This window comes from Drosophila virilis, chromosome 2 (assembly GCF_030788295.1).
Source record: "Drosophila virilis strain 15010-1051.87 chromosome 2, Dvir_AGI_RSII-ME, whole genome shotgun sequence".
Taxonomy (NCBI): domain Eukaryota; kingdom Metazoa; phylum Arthropoda; class Insecta; order Diptera; family Drosophilidae; genus Drosophila; species Drosophila virilis.
Genome location: NC_091544.1, coordinates 25,263,262 through 25,287,627, shown reverse-complemented (window position 1 = coordinate 25,287,627; position 24,366 = coordinate 25,263,262). Strand labels below are relative to the sequence as shown.

General features: G+C 37.8%; 2 protein-coding genes across 2 annotated transcripts in view; both read right to left on the bottom strand.

Moving 5' to 3' along the window:
- The window catches only part of 5-HT7 (5-hydroxytryptamine receptor 7), a 72,390-nt gene that overhangs the window by 21,509 nt on the left and 26,515 nt on the right, over positions 1–24,366 (bottom strand). The gene's annotated exons all lie outside the window — the stretch shown is intronic.
- Positions 10,123–10,935, bottom strand: LOC6632882 (coiled-coil-helix-coiled-coil-helix domain-containing protein 10, mitochondrial). The gene has a single exon (XM_002055898.4). The coding sequence runs from the start codon at positions 10,791–10,793 to the stop codon at positions 10,317–10,319; it is 477 nt and encodes a 158-aa protein (XP_002055934.1). The 5' UTR covers positions 10,794–10,935; the 3' UTR covers positions 10,123–10,316.

The following is a 24,366-nucleotide window of genomic DNA, read 5'->3' as shown; positions in this document are numbered from 1 at the left end:
CGGTAAAAAAGTCAAACATCAATTGTCAATTTGTTATAGAGTTTGTTATACAGATTGACCTATTCGGGGTGCTAACTCTATAGAAACGTGACAATTTGCTGCACTCAAAAGGTATACAATCAATGACAGCTGTCGAATGTTAAGGCTTGATGCAATTCGGTTCACCCTTTGAGTATTACGAGTTTTTCTTTTCATTCATAAGATTCGCTTTTACATTCACACAATGCCTCACGTTGGCACTCTGACAAGCTGTCTAACATTTGCCAAATTTCCCGAAAGCTAACAGACACGTTTCTTGCATTGAATATCAGACAACTTAACACACACACACACATTTACACACGGGCACACACGCATTCTGGAAGTGAGATTTGAGAAAAATTATGATTTTGTATGACGCGCAAATGTGATGTTTAAATTGAATTTGGATTTTTAACATGTGGCGTTGTGTTCCTCCAAAAAACTTTACTGTGTGCCATGACAAAAAACCAAAAATCCATTCTAAATGTAGAGCGGAAAACAAAAAGGTGAAAAGTTTTAAAAGAAAAATTAATCTAGCAAAAAATGCCCCTCCAGTCTACAAATTTGCAAAAAATGTGTAAAAGAGTAACTGAAATTATTTCGTTTGTGCCGAAGAATATATACACTTGCAAGTCAAATTGATATCTACTTGGTTATTTAATTATTCGAGTGTCTGTTCAAATATGAGCATACAGATTGTACGCATATATTTTGTTTGCGCAGATATAACTAAATTAACTACATCTTAAGTAATATATTTATAGTAACACTATGCAACAAAATTTAATTCCAATTCAATTCCAAGCTTGTCTCTAGTGTGATAGAAGTCGGCTGGATTTGCTTAAAAATTGATCCAGTAAATGTATTGAACTTCTCCGTTTCCGTATGCAATAATTATTAACTTGGTCACTGAAATACTTCAAAAGGCTACAACTCTCTTTATTATTTATTTTCTCGAAATGAATTTCAACTAGTTGGGCACATGTTTTAATCGGCACAACAAAGCTAAAGTTAAATCTAATGCAAGGTAAATCACCAGCAACATGAAAGACAATTTTGTATTTTTGCTTTCTAAATAAACATTTGGCCTTTAGGCCAGAGTACGTGTGTTATTCATTGATGTTCATATGACGTGGTCTGAACACGCAGACAAAAGGGCGAAAATAGAACAATTGGCGACAGGTGCAAATGTCATTTGTGGGGTCACGCAATTTTCCGGAAAAGCTTGGAAAGTTTGATGCCTTGTCCATTGCCATTAAGGCACTTTGGGTTATGCTCTTCCAAATCCAAATAACTTTTCGACTAGTCATGAGGTCGTCGCTGCTATAAATAAACCAGCAGCCACTTTGCGAACCAAAAAAAACACCAGATGTTTTTGAGTATACCCTTGCAAAGGGTACTATCAATCACATAATGTGAGATCTCGGCATATATTATATATATTCCATTAACGAATGTCTTCTATTATGTAAGCTTGGTTCGCATAGTTAGAATCTTGGCAAAGATTATTCTTCCTGTTGCAGACAGTTCATAAATATAGATAGAATAGATTTTGTTGCTGTTCATTCTTCACTATATCCTAACCAAACTCAGCGTTAATTAATTTCGTTACACTCCCTTTATTAAGATGCAGATATCTTAATCTACCTACATGCAAATTCTTGTGAAAATCTAAGTACTATATTATGTTTCTTAGTATGAAATATTTTCTCTCAAGATATGAAAGTCACCAATGACGAGCTTCATAAATCACCTCGCATATATGCAAGCCGTTTCTCTACAAGGATATTTAATCTTCGGCATGCCTAAAATAACCCATCTCTCTTGTTTGCTGATTCATTATTCAGTGATGAGATAAAATGAAATACAAAATATTTACATATTTTCCTCTAATTATAACGCTGCACTGGCTTCTATAAAGATATTCTGCTCCTTAACGCTATTAGTTTCACTTCTGCATTTGCCTTTTTAATTGATTTTACCTATTTCCATGCCGCCCACAAACTCTGACACGCCCGCTGCAAGCGTTTTCCTTGGCTCGTCAGCCCCGGCAAAATGTGCACCACAAAAAATGGAAGAAGTAGCGCAAGCTTTTAGCTGAAAGGATGCCAGAAGCCACTCGGTCGCCTGGTCCTAGTAAAGCTTCTGCGAGCTGCAGCTGCACCAGCATTGGCATTGGCAGGAACACAGCCGGGGGCCCTAGTGCAAATAGTCACCTGTTGCTTTTGCCTTTGAACTGCGCTGCCTGCCTGTTGCTGCCGCTGACGAATGCTGAGGGGCCAATGGTCACGAGTCTGAAATTTGCATTAAAAGCAAACAACAAAAAATCGCAGCAACAGTTGATTTCTTGCATAGTACAGATAAAATATGCGAACCTTTTTCCCCCTTAAGTAGGCAATTTCATCGCGTCATCATTCCGACTCGCAGATTCTTACAGTAGTGTAGAATATTCCGATATATATTATATTATAATTATGACTTAACTGTAACTAATATTATAATAATTACCAGCAATCACTTATTTGTTAAAAAAAAAATATATGTGTTTTTCTTTTTGGAATAGGGTTGAGTGAAAAATGTTTCATAATTAGATGTGCAGTTGGCATTAAATATGTATAATAAAATCACATACTAACTTTTGAGTGCAGCTATTAGTCAATCAGTATGTTACCATCACATGGACCAATATACTATATGATGCCCATTTAATTTATTTGACAGAGTTAGTTGCAAATCGTGCGCTCGCTCGTTATAGCACTGCGACAGAAGATATGACTTAAGATTAAACACTAATTTCTACTGGAAAATAAATAAGAAAATAATATATTTATTAACTATAAAACTAATCGATAATACCATAAAATATTTGTATCTTCAATTATTTCTAGGTAATTCATCATGTTCATGAGCAAAGAAAAGCTAAAAACATATTCAAGAAGGTTCTGAATACTTTAAGGGGTGTATTTGTAAGAAACGATAGAAATGTTTTCCAGTGCGTTCTGTTTTTATACACACACATACATATGCCTGGCCATTAAATTGGGGCTCAACAAGGTGCATAGCCAAATTGGACGCAGTGCGGCTAATTGGACAACAACTCTTAACAACCTAAAAATAGTCTTTTATAACTTTATGCAAACTTGTCAACTAAAGAATTTTTGCAACTGGCCTCAAGTGGACTCATAAAAAAACAACTCAAGTGCGGCTGCTGCTGCTGGTGCGGGAATTTAATTAAAAAGTTTTGTGCGTTCCACCAATGGTAAAAGCCGCAGCCAGAACAACAACAGCGGTCTAAGCGTGTATAGGTGTGTGTGTGTGTGTGTGTGTGTAGGTAAGTGAGTGCGTGTGTGTCCCTATGTCGCCGTCTCGTCGTGTTTTTGAATGAAAGTTTGTTGCAGCATGAGAAAGTTGCGAGTAGCTTGCCTATACTTTACCTTCAACTAGTTGTTGTTGTTGCGACTGTGAGATGTGAATTCCGTTGTACTAAGCAAAGTTTCGCACAAATCCGTCGTATTTCCAACGCAATGACGTTGCAATTTATAAAAGTTTTACGACGCGGCACTTGAGTAAGTGCACATTGTTGCCCACAAAAAAAGTGGATCGAGCGAAATCACCATGAAATATTGAGCAAACACAAATTTGTAATGCGTATTCGCCACGTTGGCGGCTACAAGAGAAACTGCTGCCGACGGGCGCTGACATAGCAGCCGCCAATCTATTGACAGCGGGCAGCAAGGCGTGGCAGCCAAAGGCTGAGCGAGGAGTGCTACAGTAGCAGCTCGGCACTTGAAATAGTAACAGCTGCAGCATGGGACTACCGAAATACCAATTGTTAGTTATAGAGTGGCAAGCCAAATAAATCCGTTCGCTGAGCAGCATCTTTCGCTCTCTTGGCCACAGCTAACAACAGCAACAAAAACTGAACGAGTCCAATTCAGCTAGTATATTTGCACTCAAGTGCCAATTAGCTGAGGTTGCATTTGGTCCTTGGTCGAGTGGAGCCGCGTTTTGTGCACATTGCTCAAGCATCAAGTGAACCCACCGCTCGCAAACCGCTTGGCTAACTAACCAGCGCACTCAGCGTTCAGCTTGGTCAAAACAATGCCAGCATAAATACAGTTCACTTTAGCCCAATTGAACAGACCCGCTTTTAAAAGAAATACAAAACAGCAACTTGAATCTCTGCAGTACTTTTTGTCCAAATTGCTGATCTACTCACACAATTTCCGCTGCTCATAGCATAAACCGCAACAAGCTGCAACTACAAATGTATCCGTATCTGTATCGGTGGCTGCACATATATCTCTATCTGCATCTGTAGCTGCAAATGTAACTGCATCTGTGAGTTGCACGTTTGCCTGGGTAATTTGCTCAGCTGCTTGTGCGGAAGTGGGTAGCAAAGCTCTCTAATTGAAACACCTGATGAAACACTGTACAACAAGTAAAACGTTTTAGCTCTGGCAGCAATTTACAATTCAAATGTGTGCTTTTTTTTCAGCTACTATGCTGTTCGGATGTAACATAAATGATATATGCAAGAACTTTGCCGCGCTTGCACCCTTGCAGCCTAGTGTATGCACACACAGATGGAAAAAGACAGAGAGAGGTAGAGAAAGAAGACACACGTGTTGACTGAAACTCATTTGGCATTAGCACAAATTATGTCACGTCACTAGTTAGTCAGAAAGTTTTTCTAAGGGCTTAACATGAAGCGCAAGGTTCTAACCCTGTGTTCCATTCCGTTTCATTTCATTGCGTTTCGGCTTTATTTCGCTTATATTTTTATTTAGTTGTTCGAGCATGCCCATGGCAAAAAAGTTGTCAATATAGACACACACACACACTTTGCACTTTGACTGCTGTTTTTCCCCAACCCTCTCTTTCCCCCTCTATCCATTATCTCTGTTGTGTAAACAACAAAAAGTTGTGGTAACTGGGAACTAATCCATGCAAGGGCCAGCCAGCGAATCGCCAATCAAAATCGCCATCATCGTCAAATGCGACCGCAGCCCATCAGAAATGCCATTAGAGCAGGCCGTGGAAACCGGTCAACAGCAACAGCAAATGTTGCTACTGATGTTGGTGGGGAAAGCTCCTGTCTGCTGCCGTGTGACTAATGCGTCATATATACAGATTTTTCTTTATTGTCAGTGACTCTGATGATGCGACGACCGCAGCAACAGTGTGCGGCACGGCTCTGGCTCAAATGACTGCCAGTCGGGTTCAGGGGAGATGGAAGAGACGTGACTCACTCGACGTGGCTCGCCAATTGCAAAATGTCGCTGAAGCATTTTTAATGGACTTTTAAGTTCGCTTTTATTGTCATTTGTTTGCAAACACTCGCGCATATAGTTTATTCATGTTTGTATAAGAATAAGTATATATATGGACGCTTGGATTTAGTTCCTGTCGTTGTTGCCACACTATTTCACATCTATATAAATGTGCACGCCATTTATATTTATACACTTGGCAAAGGTTTTATTACTATTAGCAGAGCTGACAAAAATAGCAAGAAATTGTGTTTGTTTTTGGAGCGTGTAACATTTAATACCCTGAAAGACATAACATGGATGTGTCTTATATTACAACAAGCTGTAATTTCATACAGTGCTTGGATATTTTGCCGATTGTCTCTAGTCAACTTTATAATATAGTCGTGCACTGATATAATGATTTCATTGGTTTGGTGGTGGTTTGGTGCATTACAAATCTCTTGAGTGCAACTTATGAAACTCGGCTGCTGAATTAAATCAAATATATATTTTTATTTTTTGAAGGTAAGCCAAAGAGTTAAAAATAATAAAATATGTTGTCAGCAAAATATCATGAACCACTCGCAGTAAAATTTTCAGATATTGCTTATTATTAGAGTAGTTCACAATTCGGTGCTTTGATAAAGTGTTTCTGTACTCTCTTTGTTTAGTGTTTGGTTTGTTTTAGCAGCACTTTGGTTCCAACTTTCATGGGGCAAGTGCTGGACAAATAAAATTAACAATAGTTGCACTTAGCACAAGTCTTCTCCGATTTGATTGCTCGTGGTTCTCGGATCCAAATTTACTCGACTACTTTTACAATATTTGATCTAAAGCGATAAACTTATCCGCACAGCCCACGAGGACAGCTGGGTGAGTGTGCCAAATGGGTTTCTGCTATTCTTAGGCAAGTGTCAATCACAAGCCAAATCCCTGGAGAATGCGCGCTGTCACTTGGCCGATAACAATAAATTGGTTCGCCTTTTCTGTGTGCGAGTGAGTTAGTGTGTTTGTGTGTGGCTGACTTTGGGGCCCTATTATGGAAATTAAATTGATATTTAAGTGACACGGATAAATTTCAGGACCCCACGACAATGTTGACGGCAAATTGTTTGGCCACAAAATTTCTATTGAAAATTTTATGAGCTCAAAGGCTGCTTTATGAGGCGACGAAAAAGTTTGTTTTATTTTTTTCTGAGTTTTCTGCTCTGCCACGTGGCGTGGCTCAACCTCAAGTTGCATTGTTTTGGTCGCTCCCAAAAGTATACTACGAAAATCTAATGAGGTGTCTCATTGGCAGTTCGTGTGTATGTTTGTGTGTTGGTCAGCTAATGCTTGTGGTTCGGTGGGACTACATCTGGTATTTGACCTTTTAGCCTTTGGGCTTGCCTCTTGCCTGTTTTTGTTTGCTGTTGCTTTTGCTCTTGGCCAAAAGGTTTAATTAATATGCAAATTATTGTGAGCACAGTTGGGGAGGTATGCATGTTATGACTGTTATGGGGGTTTCGTGGCTGCTAAGTTTAGTTTACACTTGTTTTTAATTAAGACGCTTCATTTCGTAGTGAAATGAACTAGCTCAAGTAACTAGGCTAACACTGCGTATGCGTGTTGGTAACTAATTAATATACATTTTGGATTAGAGGCATGGCAGAGCGTATTTGTTGGGTCACAGACCCAATAACAACTAATATTTTGAACAAAAAATTGCGAGCATTTATATTATTTATTGAATATTTAACTTTACTCTTTGTCGCCTCAGCCGCAACAATTGCGGCTGTGGTCAACAATGTCAAATTGTTATACAAATTTTCATATTCATGTACATTTTAATTTTGCTTTTTACCCTATGTTCTGCATGACAGACAAAATGACTAATCGACTAAAAGCTACAAATATTTTAAAATGTCTGGCAGTTTTCTTCGCCTAGCACTTTCACATACATATGCACATATTTAGTACCCCCAACCATGCAATATCTTTAGCTCCCCTTTGAGCTCTATGTCCCCCATTCCCTCAGGAGTCTGGCTAGCTTAGTTGTGGACGGTCTTTAAATGGTGAAGACGGTCAAGATTTCTGTAATAATTTGTAATTTTTTTTCCTTTTTTGGTTTGGCAACTCTGTCAAGACCTTGCCATTTGCAATTCGTATTCCAAGAACAGTTCCGGTTTTCGGAAATGCATTTCCGTTTCCGCTGTCGGCGCTCTGACAAAGTTTGCCGCACATAAATTTGTAGCTTGACTAAAATGTCAAGCTGACACGCCCTAGCACACGCACACATACACATACATAAACATACACACATACACATACACATACACAAATACACTATATCCGCCAGCACTGTCAAATGCACTTATTGGCCATTCAACCAATTTGGTTACACAATTTTGTTGCAATTTATTGCAGTGCACGCGTCGATTGGCAGCACACTTGGAAATTTATTGGATTTGATTTGATTTGATTTTCATTAGCATATTCACGACTGATTGATTATTAAGTGCACCACAGACCACATCAAATAAAAATGCCGAACGAGAACCGCCCGAAATTTACCAAAAAATAACTCAATATGAGAAATTGTATCTGACTTTCAAAAATAAGTGAATTTCAGTTTAAAGCTTTTCTGGCAAAGACAATTCAGCACCTCATTCTGATAGCCTGCAGCGCCTTTGTCTTTGTTTGCTCAACAACCACGCCCATCACTTGCTGCTATTGAAAAAAATAAAAAGAATGGACACACAGCGCATCGTCCTTTGATTGCGCCGTGTTTGCCATATCGTATTTCACACCCCGCACAAAAAAAAGTTCGCGCCCGATTGCCTGCCTTTTTTTATGTTACTTTTTTTTGGCATTTTTTATGTTCTTTTCCTCAAAACTTTTCGGTGTTATTTTTCAGTGTGTTGCCAGTTGCCAGCAGTGCATTTATTTCTTTTTCATATCCACGGACAACGCGTGGAAAATGTTCGGCCAACAACTCAACTGATATCGTTGCCATCGTCCTTTCAAGGCTATTAACGACAGATCCCAATGGAATTATTGCAACTGAAGTGCTGGGAGCTCTCCTGTGGGATTTATGGAGCATAAATTGATTTAAAGTTGTGAAAGAATCTTTTGGCGTTTGGTATTTAATGTGATATATCAGATGTTGGTTCATGGCTTATCGGTTAACTTTTATGTCAATACAATCTCGGTTTCATTAGCTTCATTATTTTGAGACTTTTAAAAGCAGTTGAAGAGAATTTATTATTATGAAAAATGGTTTGAGTATATTGTTGTGAATTTTAAACAGGCTAAAAATTAAAAGCTTTAATTGTAGAATGATTTTTATTTACATTTATGTATATTTGTCGATAAATGGATGAACATATTAAATTGAATAAAAAAGGATATTTCGCACATGAGTAAACATAGTATTCGATTGATGAATTATTTATAAATCTGCGGTGTGTTTCTTAATTATGTTCTGGCAATATCAAATGCCTGACTGGTTAATCCACACTAACACACACACACACATAAAAAACCCACCCAGTTCTGGGGCAGCCGCACGGTGGCAGGTGCAATGCCTGTCCCTGACTCATCTAAATCAGGGAGCAGAAACAAGCTGGGGATTTGTTGAGAACATAATAAATATTTATTAGCTGCGCTGCTGTTGATGTTGTCGTTGTCGCTGATGTGGCTGTTGCCAAAAATTAAATTTGTTTTCATTAGGGCAGACAAAGCGTTTAGGGCAACAGGCAAATACATGCTTAAGCGATTCCCACCCACATTGTCCGCTCCTGCACTTCTTAGGCGTACGCGAAAATGTGCTCAAAATTAAAAAGGGTATAGTCTCTGGGTAGAGAGTAGACGAAGAGAACGCTTGACGGCGCTGCCAAAACATTTCACGGGCTTAATTACGCGCAAGCCAAGCAGATAAAAAAACACCCAGAAAAAACAAAAAAAAAAGTCCTAATGAAAAAGTTTTGCTCCGTTGAAGAACAAAACGAAAAAAAAGAAACGGGCTATGAAAAGCGCGTCGAACGCGAAAATCGTTAGAAAAACAAAATAAACAAAATTTAAGTAAATATGCACCAAAGCGGAGACCAAATAACAACACAAACAGAAGCCCAGCCAAGGCCCAGAGATGAGCGCCGGGGTTGCCAGTAAACAAAATCACAATTAACTGAAAATGACAACAACAAAAAATGAACACAAAAGAAAAAATATATATTTCGGCTAACCGAGGTTTTAATATCCTATCAGAACTATTAATAGTGTAAAGCCAACAATTGTGCAATTTTGAAATCTAATTGTTTTTTTTTTTATCTCAGAAAAAAGTTCTCAACTACATGATTAATTTATTAAGCGTTTTTTTGTATTTTATAGAAAAAGCATGCATTTTATAGAAAAAGCATGCAGTTTTTATATATATTCAAAAACATATCCAACCCTTCGGCATGCCGAAGTTTAAATGAACATTTAATTTGAGACTATTCTACCTATAACTAAAAAATATATAACAATTAAGAATAATTGATAAAGAACTGATAATACCCCATGCATAGGGTATAAATACCAGAGCACAGATCTGAATGCGCATGTGAAGGCAAAACAAAGGGTTTCAAGGATATGCAGCAGTCAGTTGAAGAGTGTTAAAAATAAATTGAGCTGGTTGTGAACTGTCGTGGGGTTTGTAGGGGGCAGCAGCAGAGCGTGACAGTGAAAAGGGCAATGCGTGTGCGACACATAAAATATTTTAATTGGCAACCGTTGGCTTCCACAAAATACAATTTTGATAATGCCCGAAGCTGTAATTAAAGGAACAACATTTTTTTCAAGGATGCAAAAGTAAAACATAATAAAATCCATTTTTTTTGTCCCCTTTATAGAACCTCATATTTAGAATACAAACAAATTTTTTTTAAAACCCCAAAAAATTGTTTAATTGATTGGCAACCTTGAAATATTTGCAAAATTTAGAATTATTTAAAGCGAATCTTCCTAATCTCCCCCTCTCTTTCAATCCCTCTCTATCAATTGTCCATGGCATTCAAAAACTTAAATATTGTAGCGTTGGCGACATTTTTTCATAGCCTCATTAAAGTCCTGACAGACGGTCAGATCGCTGTTCTCCTCGCTGCACTTGAGGAACTGGCGGATCTCGGCCGCACAAGGACCCTCCTCCACCAGTTCGCTGCGTGGTTTGCTCTCTGCCGCCGGCTGCTCAGTTGCCGCCTGGCCACGTCCACTAAATGCACCAGTTATTCCAGCACCCACAGCATGACCCACGGCAGAGCCAACGGCTACACCAGCCGCCGTGGCTGCCATATCCTTCATCACATCGCTTGTAGAACGCCCGGAGCTAGGAGCTGCAGCAGGAGCTGGTGCTGGATCCGGTTTGGTCTCCTTTTTGGGCTGGACAGCAGGCAGATTTCTGCTGTTAGAGCCGCCAGTGAACGGCGTGAAACCGCTGCGACTGCTGCTGCTTCTGGCTGAAGACTTGGGCGTGGCACTACCTGAGCGTTGACGCGGCATCTTAGTCCAAGCTGAGAATTATGAAGTATGTATCTGGGCAAGCAGATAAAAATCTGAGCAAATTTTGTTTCTGTTATGTGCCGATCTTAGAGATAATTTTGAATATATTTTTATGTAGGCAAACTTTCGACTGTAGCACAAATTGAATTTAAAGCCAACGGCAACTAAGCTGATTTTAAATTCACTAACACATGTGAACAAATGTATGTGGGTGTGTGTGTTTAAATTTCCCCAAGGACTCGGCATTTGGCCTTTGTCAGCTTTTTAGCCAGCCATTTAATTTATATAGCAATGGCAGGGCAGCAACTGGGTCCAAAGGCCCTAACTGGTTAATTGCCAATGTGCACGACCCCGAGAGCCACCTGGCGGTCACTAACTGCAGCTGCAGCAGCAGCAGCTTTTACAGAATGAAATTCATGCTTTTTTATGCCCCTTTCGAGGGTATTTAGACTTTGTCACGATATCTAACAATAATATGTGTATATGTATATATTCTTGATGAGCATCATCCGTTAATGTCCTTACCAAGCTCTTTAATGATGGACTTCTCAACTCTCTCAAATTTTCATGCTAAGAGTATTCAATCTTCGGTGTGTTGAAGCGTTGCTTCTAGTTTCATTTTATTTTCATTTTAAGCGCTAATTATGAGCACACAACGACGCAATAATGAATTTGTCGGCAAAAAGTAAAGGGATATAATGTGAAAAAAATTCCCCATCGTTTCGTTTAAAATAAAATTCAATAAGGCATTCGAGCACGTGAGCTATTTGTAACCGGCAATTGACTATACCCCAGACGCCTCATGTTAACCAAAGCAAATTAGTTCAATTAGCTAAGGAGTATGTATTCCCTATGACAAGCTGTGACATATCCAAATTTACCTTTTTTCTGTGACTATAGCGCAGTTTGACTGTAGTTTGATTTTCGGGAGTTTTCACTTACTCATTTACACTTTCTCTTACTACAACGGAAGTGCGTTTAGCGCCTTGAGTAGGGCATTGTCGAGTCGGATATACCCTCGTGAAGGTGCTGCCAAATTCATTCTCGGAAATTTAGCCGCATGTTGAATTGCAGCGGAAATGCTTTAATTACAGCGCAACATGCAAAAGCGCTTTTTTTCGAACCTTCTAATTTGATTTGGTTTTCGTTTTCGGCTTCACAAGAAATGAAAATACATGACTGAAATTAGCCAAGCTGTTAACCAAGAATGTAAAGTATAATTTAAATTTGAACGTTGCTTATGTGGCAGCTACATAAAGCAACAGTGGCAGCAATTCCTTGTGGCTAGGGCAGGGGCAGGCAGTGACATATGAGCACATGCGGCAAACAGAATATTTCATTAAAATTTGAAGAACCGTCAACTGGGGGGCCAGTGTCTGCAAGCGCCGCTTGATTGATGCTGGGCCCCACCCTACCTCAAGATGAGCACAGTAGTCACTCGTTGTGACCAAGCTAACCAGCGGGTGGGCGATCACAATTTTCAGTCTCTGTGTGTTATGAATATTGAAGGGAATTATAGCTCCCGTTGCTGCTGTCTGCTGCTTGTCTTATGAGTGCCTGTGACAGCAACAACAACAACGTCTTCGACAACCACACCAGCAGCAGCACCGGCCTAGCTAACATAGCGAAATGCTAATTTCATTTTGTTTATTGTTTTGGCTACAACTTAATTTGCCCCGTCTGCGGCGTTGAAATGTTTATAAATCAATCAACATCAATAACCGCGGCGAAACACTTTTCAAATGCGGCTGCCCGACCCGATCCCAAGATGGATAGACTTCAGATAGAGTAGATGCCTTAAGTGTGCTCGAATGGACGCAAAATGCAAAATAGAACTCGTACATACGTTAATTTACAGTGTTTTTATTTGGCCCAGGCCCACGCGGCGTATGATGAATACTTGGGACTGCTTTGTTGTTTTGCATAGACAATTGATGCGATAAAAAGAATCGCAAAATACAACTGACTATAAACACACCGAGATTTGCTGGTGTATAATAAATAAGAGCATTAGCCATTGATATTGCTTTTAAGTTGTGTTTATTGCTTATAGCCCAGATATAGCCAATATATAAAGATAAATAAATATATATATGGTATACGCTTTTAATGCTCATGTTAACTTTTTTGTATTGCTCCATAGCAGAACATTAAGTTTTAAACTAAATATATTTCTTCTATCTCTCCAAAATTGACATTACATAATTAATGGTCATGTTTTATTTGGCTTTTTTTTCAGATCAAGCAGTTGTCTTCGAACTATATCTATCACTTTTCTCTAATATTGAGCCCTTTTCACGTGTACACTAGGGTTTGCTGCGAAAACTGTGAAACGCTATTCATTTTTTAAGAAAAATTACAGAGAAACTGAAGGTCATGAATGTAAAAACATGGTACAACAAATTTCCAGCTTTGTAAAAGATAATTTCCTAAAACACCTGTTGGTAATTTTATCTCAATATATGTATATATGCTTAAAGAGCAAATTGTCAAATGTGTTTTTTTCTAGCTACTTTTAGTTTCTATAATTTACAGAGTTTTCGAAGCGCTGCTCTTGACACATTTAAACTTTTGACAACCACTTGAACATATCCTAATTTGCAACAAGCCGTTGCCATGGGTATGTACGTGTGTGTGCGTGTGTTACGCCAGCAAATGGAAGAATTTCAATTAAAATTTCACACTTTTACATAGCAGCAAAATGCCCACCTCAGATGCATATCAGCTGAGCCAAGCGCCAAGTAAGGTTATGGATGCAAAGTATTTGCAGGCTGAACGACTCGGCGTACGCTTAATATTAAGTGGCTCACAAAAAAACAACGAGCTATTTAGCCTCTAAATGCGGTTGCGAGATAACGATAACTTTGCATACATACCAAATATACCCTGTAAATTAGTGTCAAGTGTTGGCTTTAGACAATTGGCCAATCTGTGAACACTTCCGTGGCACAACATAATGCATAATTCCGTGCCTCATTTATTGTATGTGCGCAATTTGTGCCATGTTTGCGGTTGCTGTAATTGTAAATATGTCTAAAGGGCGAAAAGAAAAGGAGAGAGGCACATAGAGGTAGAGAGAGGGGGACAAAGAGATAGATAGGGAGGGAAACATAGGTAAGGGAGTAAAAAATCGCAATTAAATTTACATTGCGGCCGGGTCGACCGACTGCATTCATAACCGTTTGCAGGCGAAGGAATTGCGCTGGCTCTAAGGAAGAAGAATACTGGGCCGCATTTGAAATGCGGTAAATTACAGTTAACGATTTTGTAGCACAGCAATTTGCCGTTATCTTTAGATTTTTATCTATGGCCTTTGTAAATGTAGCGTCGGCGTTTGCTTCGGTTTGTTTTGCATGCCACTCTGGCACCTACGTGCAACGTGCCGTGCCACCTGCCACTAGCCGCTTGGCCCCGCGAAGCGGCAACCGTTGGTCATTGGCCAAAGCCATTGTGGTGAGTGTGGGTAGTGTGTGTGTGTGTGTGTATGTGTCCCACAAAGGTGTTGAAATAACTGCTGCACAATATCTTTTCTATACCTTTGCTGTTGGAAGGCTATTTGAATATTATCATACGCTGTGTAACGCTTGTGGAAGACCAATTTTATATTGTTTCTGGGTTGTGACAAATTTATATCTTGCTATATCATTTTAATATAGCCAAGTTCAGAAAATATATATTTTATTCTAGCGGATTTAAATACTCTTACTGGCTCAGAGGAGTGTAAAAGATATGTAAACTCCAACCATTACACATGAAGGGTAGACAATGATAAGAGATTGGAGCAAAAAAACTTGACTAATTTAAACTCTACCTGGATAAAAATTAAAATATAATATGTAAAATATATAATATAATATAATATAAAAATACACACATACAAATTGAGAACCCTTAACCCATTAAAAGTAGATCATAAAATCTTTAAGCCTAAAATTGAAGCATTATCAATATTTTAAAATAAATCAGATGTGTCCTCAATTAATAATTAATATCTTCAATTTATTTTAATAATATCTTGTGGCTAGAGTATTATGTATTCACCAAGCTACTAGTCATTTAGTGAGCTATTCCCGACATCGCCATTGCCGTTGCTTTGTGCTTTGTGAATTGTTATGGCCTTTTCTGGCGATTGTATTGTAAGCAATGCAAATTGGCGGCACATAATTATGTCGCTGGCACGAGTACAATGCGGGAATAATATAATAGAAAACGAGTGGGATTACGATAACGTGGGAGTAGCCAACAGTCAGACTCCCTGCCAGAGTAGCTGGCAGTTGAACAAGCAAAACACTTTGCCTTGCAGCTGAATTTTGCTTTGCTTTGGCTAGAAGTTCGTCCTGACTGAAACTTTTACCTGTCTAATTAGCAAACTGCCACTCGAGCAACTAATTTATATATAAAACTCAGTTAATCGGGACTATAAAGTAGAATAGGGAAAACTTTTAATTTGCCAACGCCATGACAAAACACGCAACCAGCACACTAAAAAAGTACCTTTCCTGTGATGGAGTAAAGAGTATTAAATTAAATGCATTATAATGTTAGCTACGTGAAATGCTTGGCCACACTTTTGCGAAAATTGTCAAAGGCACTTTTACATGTTGCATAATTAATATTTTACATTTTTAACTTCAAAGTGAAAGTTGAAAGCATTTCCCGAAAATTATGATAATAATGTTGTGAGCTTAGCATTCTTTATTCATGTTTTTATTTTCAAAAATGTATGACTCTGTGTAAAGGACTGTTTGTCCAGACTAACTGAAATGAGAATTGTGAAAAACTTGCTTTGCTTACCATTCGATTTTCAAATCATTTTCAAAGAAGTTCGAACTGGAGAGAGGTGCTTAGCTCTTATATTTTAATTTATAAATATCAGTTGTAAGGTGTTTCACGGCTTTCACAAAATCGATACGTATATGTAACTTGATACTATTGGGAAATATCTGGAAATGTAATGTCTATGATTCGAAACAAAAAATTAGGTCGCACAAGGTCGGAGAGTACCTGTGGCACTAAGTAAGGCATGAACTGACATATGTGCCACAAAGAGCCCGCATGGTCTGAACACAATATAATGCGGATACAAAAAATGTTTTTACTATTTTAAATATATCGGTTTATTTATATTTAAATATGTCTCTTATGAATAATCCTTATTTTTATATTGTTATAGTTATTATAGTTAATTGGTAATGTTTGTTGTCTAACAAAACAATATAAAATAAAACCGCAAATAGCAATTTAATTGCAATTAATAATTGATGTGTGCTTCATCGTTTACTTTTTCCGATTTAAGCTGACAAAAGCATTTGTTGAAAGCCTTGACAAAAGCTTCTGTATTATTCAGAAGGTGCATTCCAAAAGCAGTTGCAGCAAAATGTTGTAACTACTGCGACCCATTGGGCAACGGTTGGCAGGTGGCGATTTCATTTGCCACGCTGAGTTTCCATCAAGTGACAGGCGAAGCTGTAGCTGCGATTGCAGCTACGTTTCCTCCTCAATGCTGCTAATGGTACTGTTACTGCCACTGCTGTAGCAGTTGCCTTGACTAATGATCGCGTGCCAATGCAATGGCAAAATACCATTTGGAGCTGTGGGGCGGCTAGCTGAGTTTGTTGTAGCGGCAAAGTAACTGTCACCGAGCCGGCGCAAACAAATTAAATTTCGCGGGAGAGGGGGAGTTAGCGGGCAGGCATAAAAAATGGCCCGAGGCAATGTTAGATGACGGGCAGAGCTTCAGGCCGACTCATTTTTTAAGCTTAAGGTTGGCCATTACGGCGGCGTCTTAATTATATTTACATTTTTTGCATATATAACGCGCTGGCCACGCCTCGAAGGCGACAGCGCTGGCTACTACTGCGGCTGCTGTTGTAAGCTGCAAATTAATGACTGCATTTTCGAAAGAGGCGACGAAAGGATAAGTGCAGGCGGACAACCAGCAGGAACAGCAGCAGGAGCAGCCGTTGTCTCTTTTTTCTCATTTCGCAAAACTTTGTAATGTTCAGATTAAAATTTTTGCGCTGAGTTTGCTACTTTGCTGATTCTTCCATCAGTTTTTCCAGCTGCTTTATAAGGTGTGCGTAAAAGTTTTACGTCCACTGTTTAAGACAAAGTTTCCAATGAAAATAAATCATGTACACTCTGTGCTTGCCTATGCAAGCTGACAAGAATTCGCAATAGACCTAGCTAAAACACTTCACAGCTCGCGTTTGGATTACCCACTCAACTGGAGCAAATTTATTGCACACCGCGGCACTATATAAATCTCGGCTACCTGACACTTTAACTTAAATTAGCATCACTTTACATCAATTTAATCTATGGTCCTGGATTTTTCAATATTATTTTATTATTCTGATAGATGTTTAGCTCGTAGCAGATAAAAAGCTGCTGGTGTCTACTTAATTAATTTTCATAAATATATAAATCCATAAGCCCTTAGCCTATCGACTGTTTGCTGCACCTGCCCTGTTCTGTCCGATTGGTAAATACATGAAAATTTACAATCGGCTTATTCAGGCGCAAAGTGCTCGAGGCTAAATGCCCACGCAAAGCCTACAAAATGTGTTTGCGACACCTAATTAAATTAACGAATTTCGTGTTATATTGTTTATCAATTAAATAATTTGCATGTGGGGTTCTTTTTTGGAAGGGGGCTGCATATAAATGCGCGCCACATGACGTATACGTGATATGTACAAAAACAAAACAAACATTGTTTATGGCCCTTGCTAATATTTAAAACAATGTATTTAGCGTTTATATTATATATATTTTTTTTAATTTAATACCATGTTTACTGCAGTTCGATGCTTAAAAACGTGTTTAAATAAAATTTTCATTTTAACTTTCATGTGAAAGTGTCACATTCCATACACATGATATGCAACAAAAACGAGAAAGAAGGGCTTTTGTAGGCAAGCCGAGGAGTGTGGTCAAGATATCTTGAAAAACAAAACAAAAGTTTTCCATAAAAAACTTAATTTTCGACCGATTATTCCTATGACAGCTACATAATATAGTAGTCCGATATTGCTAGGGTTTTGCACATACCATACCTTACCATTCGATCGACGTCAAACTGACTTTCAAAGATTTTTGTACAAAAAATTTTGACCGGTGTTTCACACTTTTCGAAAAATCCATTGCTCCTTAGTGGAAATGGAGGTCAATTAATTTGCAAGTATCTGTATAAAAAATCATTTGAGACATGTTTCACATATTTCAAAAAACAAAAGCTACCTGGATAGAAAGTAAGATTTAAGGATTTATTGGTGTAGCTTTAAGCTTTTTAGGTTTTTTTTACATAAGAACTTGATAAATGCGTGTTTCAGCGATTTCGAAAATTCCACCTGCAACTGAGGAAATCCCGCGAAAAAATTAACTTCACTTTTTGGTTAATTATCGGTTTCGAGCTCACGGCACGCCTTTGCAAAGTCAAACGCTATTTGATCGAAAATGCGGATCTGTAATCGCAAATCATTATTTATATTTATATTATATCAAAAATAATGTTGATGATCTCTTGCTGTGTTGATTTCTTAGCAGGAAGTAGTCAGGAAGACATATTGACAAGCATATTTTGTACTTCTCAAGAACTTTAACTAATTGCCATCTCCCTACCAACGAAACGCTGCCCACCCCAACCGAACTGACATATGAATAATGCCCATTGAGGCATGCAAATAATATGTGTGTGTGAGCTGCAAAATCAATTTGAGTTATTGTATTTAGCGTTCAATGTTGCTTGAACAAAAGCGTTAAGTAAAATATATATTTTAAAGCTAACACACACACATACCCACACAAAATGGCTGGGGAAACTGTGGGCAACACTCACGCAGTTTTGTCGATGATTGATATGCCATTGCTAGGTGCGGGAATCAGGGCTTGTTGACGTTGTCAAACTTTGCACATGCCTTCAACACCCTACTACACAATTCCAACCCCACTACAGCCCCTCCCGGCACACACACCTTATAGCAGACACACACAGCCAAACAAACACACACGTCGAGTGTCAAAGTTTTTTGCGCCCGCTTAGCGCAATTGATGAATTGTTAAAAGAAAATCGCGCGTATGTGTAAACATTTTGGTCTATGCCAGGCAAGGGGAAATGCTGCGGCACAGAGAACTGGGTTGGAGTGGAGGGTTCTGTGAAACAGCTGCTGCTGATGATGCCTGCCGCTGCCTGTTTAGCAAACAGGTACAACAAACAACAACAGCAGCAAGGATAAATGAAGCCAACGAAGCGGAAATTCTCTTGTTAACGGGAATTACAATCCATTTAATGTTTTGATATTTTAAGCGTTTACGATGAGAATTCATATCAATTTTGTGTCATCTAGCTAAATCAAAGCAATAAATTAAAAAAAAGACTTATAGGGTAGGAACAGGTATTAGTTTATAAAGATAATAATACTTGTAATTAGTTTGTGCCCTTTAATTATATGCATTCATCCAATGAATGACATGGGTATGTGCATATAATATTCGATATAATACATAAGTTAACAAAACGGCACAGCTGATGAACCCCACTTTGTTTAGGGTATAGTGTATTTGTGACGCAAACTTGAGCCTTATGCAGGCAGCATTTTTGCAAGCTCTTCACTTTTAATCTGTCTTCTGCCAGCTGATGAGAGGACAGCCACACACATACACTCATACACTCATGCATATGGCTGCTGTCAGCCTTTTAGGCAGGCGGCTGGCGCCTAATCCCTGCCACGGAAGCCACATTTGAAGAGTGCCACACATCCACGCACATGCACACAAATGCAAACGCAGATACTCGGCTAAATATATGCTTACTTGCCTCCACATACACCTACATACACACTCATCGCATTCAATCATCAATCACATGCTTTAGTGATTCATTGATAAGCTTCCTTCTCTCAAACATATACACACACACACACTATTCTGATGCTGTGTGGGCGTGGCAATCATGTTAATAAAGCCGACCATTAGCCTGCGCATCGCCCCTTAAACACTCGGCAACGCCTGGCGAACAGCTTTAAGTCGGTTGCCATAAAAGCAAAATTCAAATTGAAAAATAAAAAAATAAAATAAATGTAAATTTTTCTGCACGCTAAGTAAATACAATCGCTGTACAGAGTTTTTGTTTATTTAAAAATTTTTGAAAATCAATTTAAACATTTTTTGTGGTATGTTTTTTTTTTGTTTTGTTATTTTTGATGTGGTTATCCGGGCAGCAGGCAGAGTGCCGTGTAAACAAATGAAAGTTTTACGCGGCTGCCAAGAGCAGATGCGACTATGCCTCCCTTCTGTGTGTGCGTGTGTGTGAAAAAAAAGTGCAAAAGTTTATGCATAAAAACGATGATATGTGTGATAGGTGTATACCCTGTAGCTACATGAAACAATATAAAAATGTATCATACGCTGGCTAACTCTTTAGTAAGCAAACAATCTTGAACCATGGAAAAAGAAGCTAGTAAATATGTCATCTGAATGAAAATCAGTTGATTTTCGAAAATAAGAACCAATGTTATTTAAACATGAAAGGAAGAAAAATTTTGACGAAAATGACATACGGACAAATATATATACGAATATAGTGAAGCTTGCAAATATTGAGTTTGGCCAAGATATTTTACGAAATATACAACTTTCCATTAATAAATTCCATTTTTGACCAAGTCTTCCAACTTATTGATATAGTAGTTCGATGTCTAAAGGATTATTTATTAGGATTATATTATTACATGAGACGAATAGTAATACTACAAGAACTTTTCAATCGATTTTCCTTTGGCAGACTTACGATATAATGGTCAGATCCGACCAACTCCGATATAAGTACCACATGCAAAAGATAGACGAGCTAAATTTCTTTCAAGCTGAGAGACAAGCTTGCCCAGAAAGAGACAGACGGACAGACGGAATGGCTGTTGATACTAATCAAAAATATATATAAATTTATTTCTGAGATGTTTCAGTCTGTACAAAATTAAAATAATTTTAACAGTGAGCGACAGGAAGAGCACATATATGATAAGTATGTGCAGACTCAGCTATAGGGTATAAGTTAGTAGTGCACTCTTGCTTTAAGCGTTTTAGCTTGGTATTGTTGCTGCCGGCGTCAAGAGCATGCTCCATTAATGTCAGAAGTGTAATTGTTTTCCAATCGCTTTGATAACGCACAAAAAGTGTCGCGCACACACGAAATTTCACAAATTTATTTCGAGTACATATTAAAATCACTCGAAACCGTCGAGTGCTTTGAAAATGACCCAAAAAAACAAATGCGGTTTTCCTTTTAAACAGGTGTGTGTGGCTGTATGTGTGGGTGGATGGATAATGTGCAAAAAGCATTCAATTTAAGCTGTCTACTTGTTAAGCTAATGCCCACAAGCAGAATGCAACAAAAGCATCAAAATGTGTGCCAATATAGAACGTACTCAAAAGACACTTGACCACGGACTTTCTAAGAGATCTGAGAGGCTAGTTAAGCGTTGTTAGCATTTACTTTAAGGCCGTTCGAAAGCGTATAAATATTTATGTCTTTGTTTTGGTATTATTTTCCCACAGCTTAACTTAAGTGAGCTCATCGAAAATCACAAAAAGTTTCAAATAGAAATCAAACAGCGTGATTATATTTTGTTAACCATTCGGCTTAATGTGCACTCAGCTGATAAGAATTATTATTATGATAAGCCCAATGCTTGAGATTATAGAGCTGAGGTCATAGAGCTGCTTGACTCATAATCTAACACGTTGAATACAAATCAAATTAGTCAGAGGATTATAATAGTAGTAAAGTCAGATACCGAAAAATATGAACAATTAAAGTGGTTTAATACAGGTCATTAATTGAAAACTAAACAAGAAAGTGTAGCCGCAGAGGAATACTGGAGTGGAACACAGCTATCATAATTTAATCACAATGATTAATTTAAACAAATTTATTGCAAAGCCTGAAAACGCAATTATGTAGAAAAGCAAACCTTTAGATGGTAGTTTTGTTGAAGATATCTTTAATGCAACTCGAATGTGACCATACTATATATATATATACTATACTATATATATACTGTTTTTGTAGCTTCCCTTAAATCTCAAGCTTTAACATACTAACTATAATAGACCGTATAGCATATTATTATAATAAGAGCTTTAAAATAATTCTTTATCTGAACTATGATTTTATGTATTTTGAAATTTACGACTACACTTATTGTTATTCGCTCCTATCGCAAGTTACGTTCTACCTGAATTTGCATATATATGTGGGTTTCTAAAGAAGGCTACACTTTACTATAAAGCACGTCGTATAGATATTTAAACTGCCTCGAGCTCAGTTTTAATAAGCAGTCAGTCACAGGACAAACTCTATATAGACAGCAAGCGGAAGCGGAGGCTGTAGGCAACAATTTGAGAACGTGCCAGAAGCACCACGTTGTAAGACTTCATAAGCATCTAGTGAGAGACCTCTAGTCGGAAGTGTTCGACTAGAAGATACCCTTTATATATAAATATATATAGGACAAAAAAAGTTTGAATATTTGTAAAAGCAGATCAGCTCTGGGCTCAGGGCTTGAGCTTGGGGCTTCTTTGATATATTTTAAAAAGCTTCTGTTTCCTTTACCCCACACTATATTTATTACATTTTAATTATATATCAAAAAATGGTGTGTTTTGTCAAAGTGCGAGAATCTACTTTTTCAAATAGGATTTCTAATATTAGAAGCATGGTAATATCAAACAAGTAAGAGGTTCTATTCGGGAGCTCCCGACTAGGGGATACCCTGAACCCACTTCTTCCAACATCAAATGCAAATATATATTCTATTTTAGAAGCTATATATTAAGTTTGGTGACTCCAGCTCTTATTATTTACCAAAATTGCCCAGAATTATCGATTGCTTGGAAACGGAGTAAGTTATCGATTATCGGAAACAAACTCGATCTGAGCAGGCACTAGAAGCATCTACATATAAAATTGTATTCTCTAGCTCTTATAGGTTCTGAGATCCTTGCGTTCATACATACGGAAAGACGGACGAATATATATACTTTGTGGGGTCTGTTACATACATTTGGATTTTGCACAAATACAATATACCTTTCATAGATTTGCACAAAACTATTATACCCCATTACCCATTTGCATTGGGTGCACGCTTTGAAAACGCACTGTAAAACAAACAAAAGCAGAGCCAAATGGCAAAGGTTGAAACGAGGCGCAGCGACTCAAGTTGAACCGTGGCAAGTTCTGTTGTTTGTGGAATAATAATAAACGAAGACAATTTCAATGACGCTGTGACTGCGGCGTCCCTCTCCTATGCCCCTCTTCCACCTGGCTACCTTTGTTGATATTTGTTGTAAAAGTTATGTTGTTATTGCTATTAGGGCTGTTCATATTGTTATTGTGGTTGTCGTTATTGCGGACAGCAAGGGGCAGCAGCAGTTGAAAAAGAAGAAGCAGCAGCAGCAGCCAATATAAACAAAAGCCGCGCGTCACGTCACATCATTTCCTGCAGCCATTTTGTGTTTTGCCTTTGATTTCACTGTTGTTTCTGCTCTGAGTTTCTTTTCTTCTTCTTGTTCTGGCTCTGTTGTTCCTAAAGGTAAAGTTGTTCATACAGGCGCTTCAAATGATTGTTGTTTTTATTATTTTATGGCAATTAGACGTTGATTTTTAATGCTATGGTTTTTTATGTCGTTGTTGTTGATGTTAATGCTCTGCCGCAATAATGCACATAACAATAATAATAATAATGATACGCATACGCCCTGCGGTACTTTTATTTAATGATTCACGTGTGTAATTTATTCAAGGCATATGTAAACATTGTTAGTAGCGTTAATACAAGGGTGAAAAATACCAAATGTTGAGAGTCATGTGGTATTCTTATATTTATATAAAGCTCTTCGTATTAGGTATTATTTTCTAAAAAATATCTTCGCACAGCTGACTCATTAGAACAGAATCTCAGCGGCAACTATAGCAGCAACTACAAATTATTTTTGAAGCAATTATTCAAGCTCATGATTTTATACCCAATTCAAACACCAAGTGGTGCAAATTGTAAGTTTTCATGTTTAAAGCTTTAATTTTTTAATTATGTTCAAAATTTGTGGTACCTGTTTAAAGTACAAGGGTATTTGGTTCCTTATTTCATTACTTCTTATTATTTTTTCAAAGTTTTGTATAACTGAACTGGAGACCTCCTGTTAGTTTATTCGAATTGCAACTTCTTAGCCCTTACCGTTTGGGCTGTGCATTAATCATCAATCAGCCAGTCATTCCAAAGGAATAAACTCTTTTATATATACTGATTAATAATAATCAATTAAATTTCTATTTGGACATTTTATTTATTAAATTTGAACTGAATATATAAATTAAGAATATATATCAGCACATTTATTAATAAATAATGATGTACAAAAGATATTTATCAATAAGAGTTGTTCACCCTTCATATATCACTAGAGTCTGTGGCATTTCTGCCCTCACATTCGTACACTTTTCTTTGTTTAAAATCCGACTGAATCTTCATATAAGGGATGACCTCGAACTAGATATTTAAGAACTTCACAC

Coding starts and splice junctions, on each gene's coding strand:
- LOC6632882 (XM_002055898.4), bottom strand. CDS start 10,793: ATGCCGCGTCAACGCTCAGGTAGTGCCACGCCCAAGTCTTCAGCCAGA.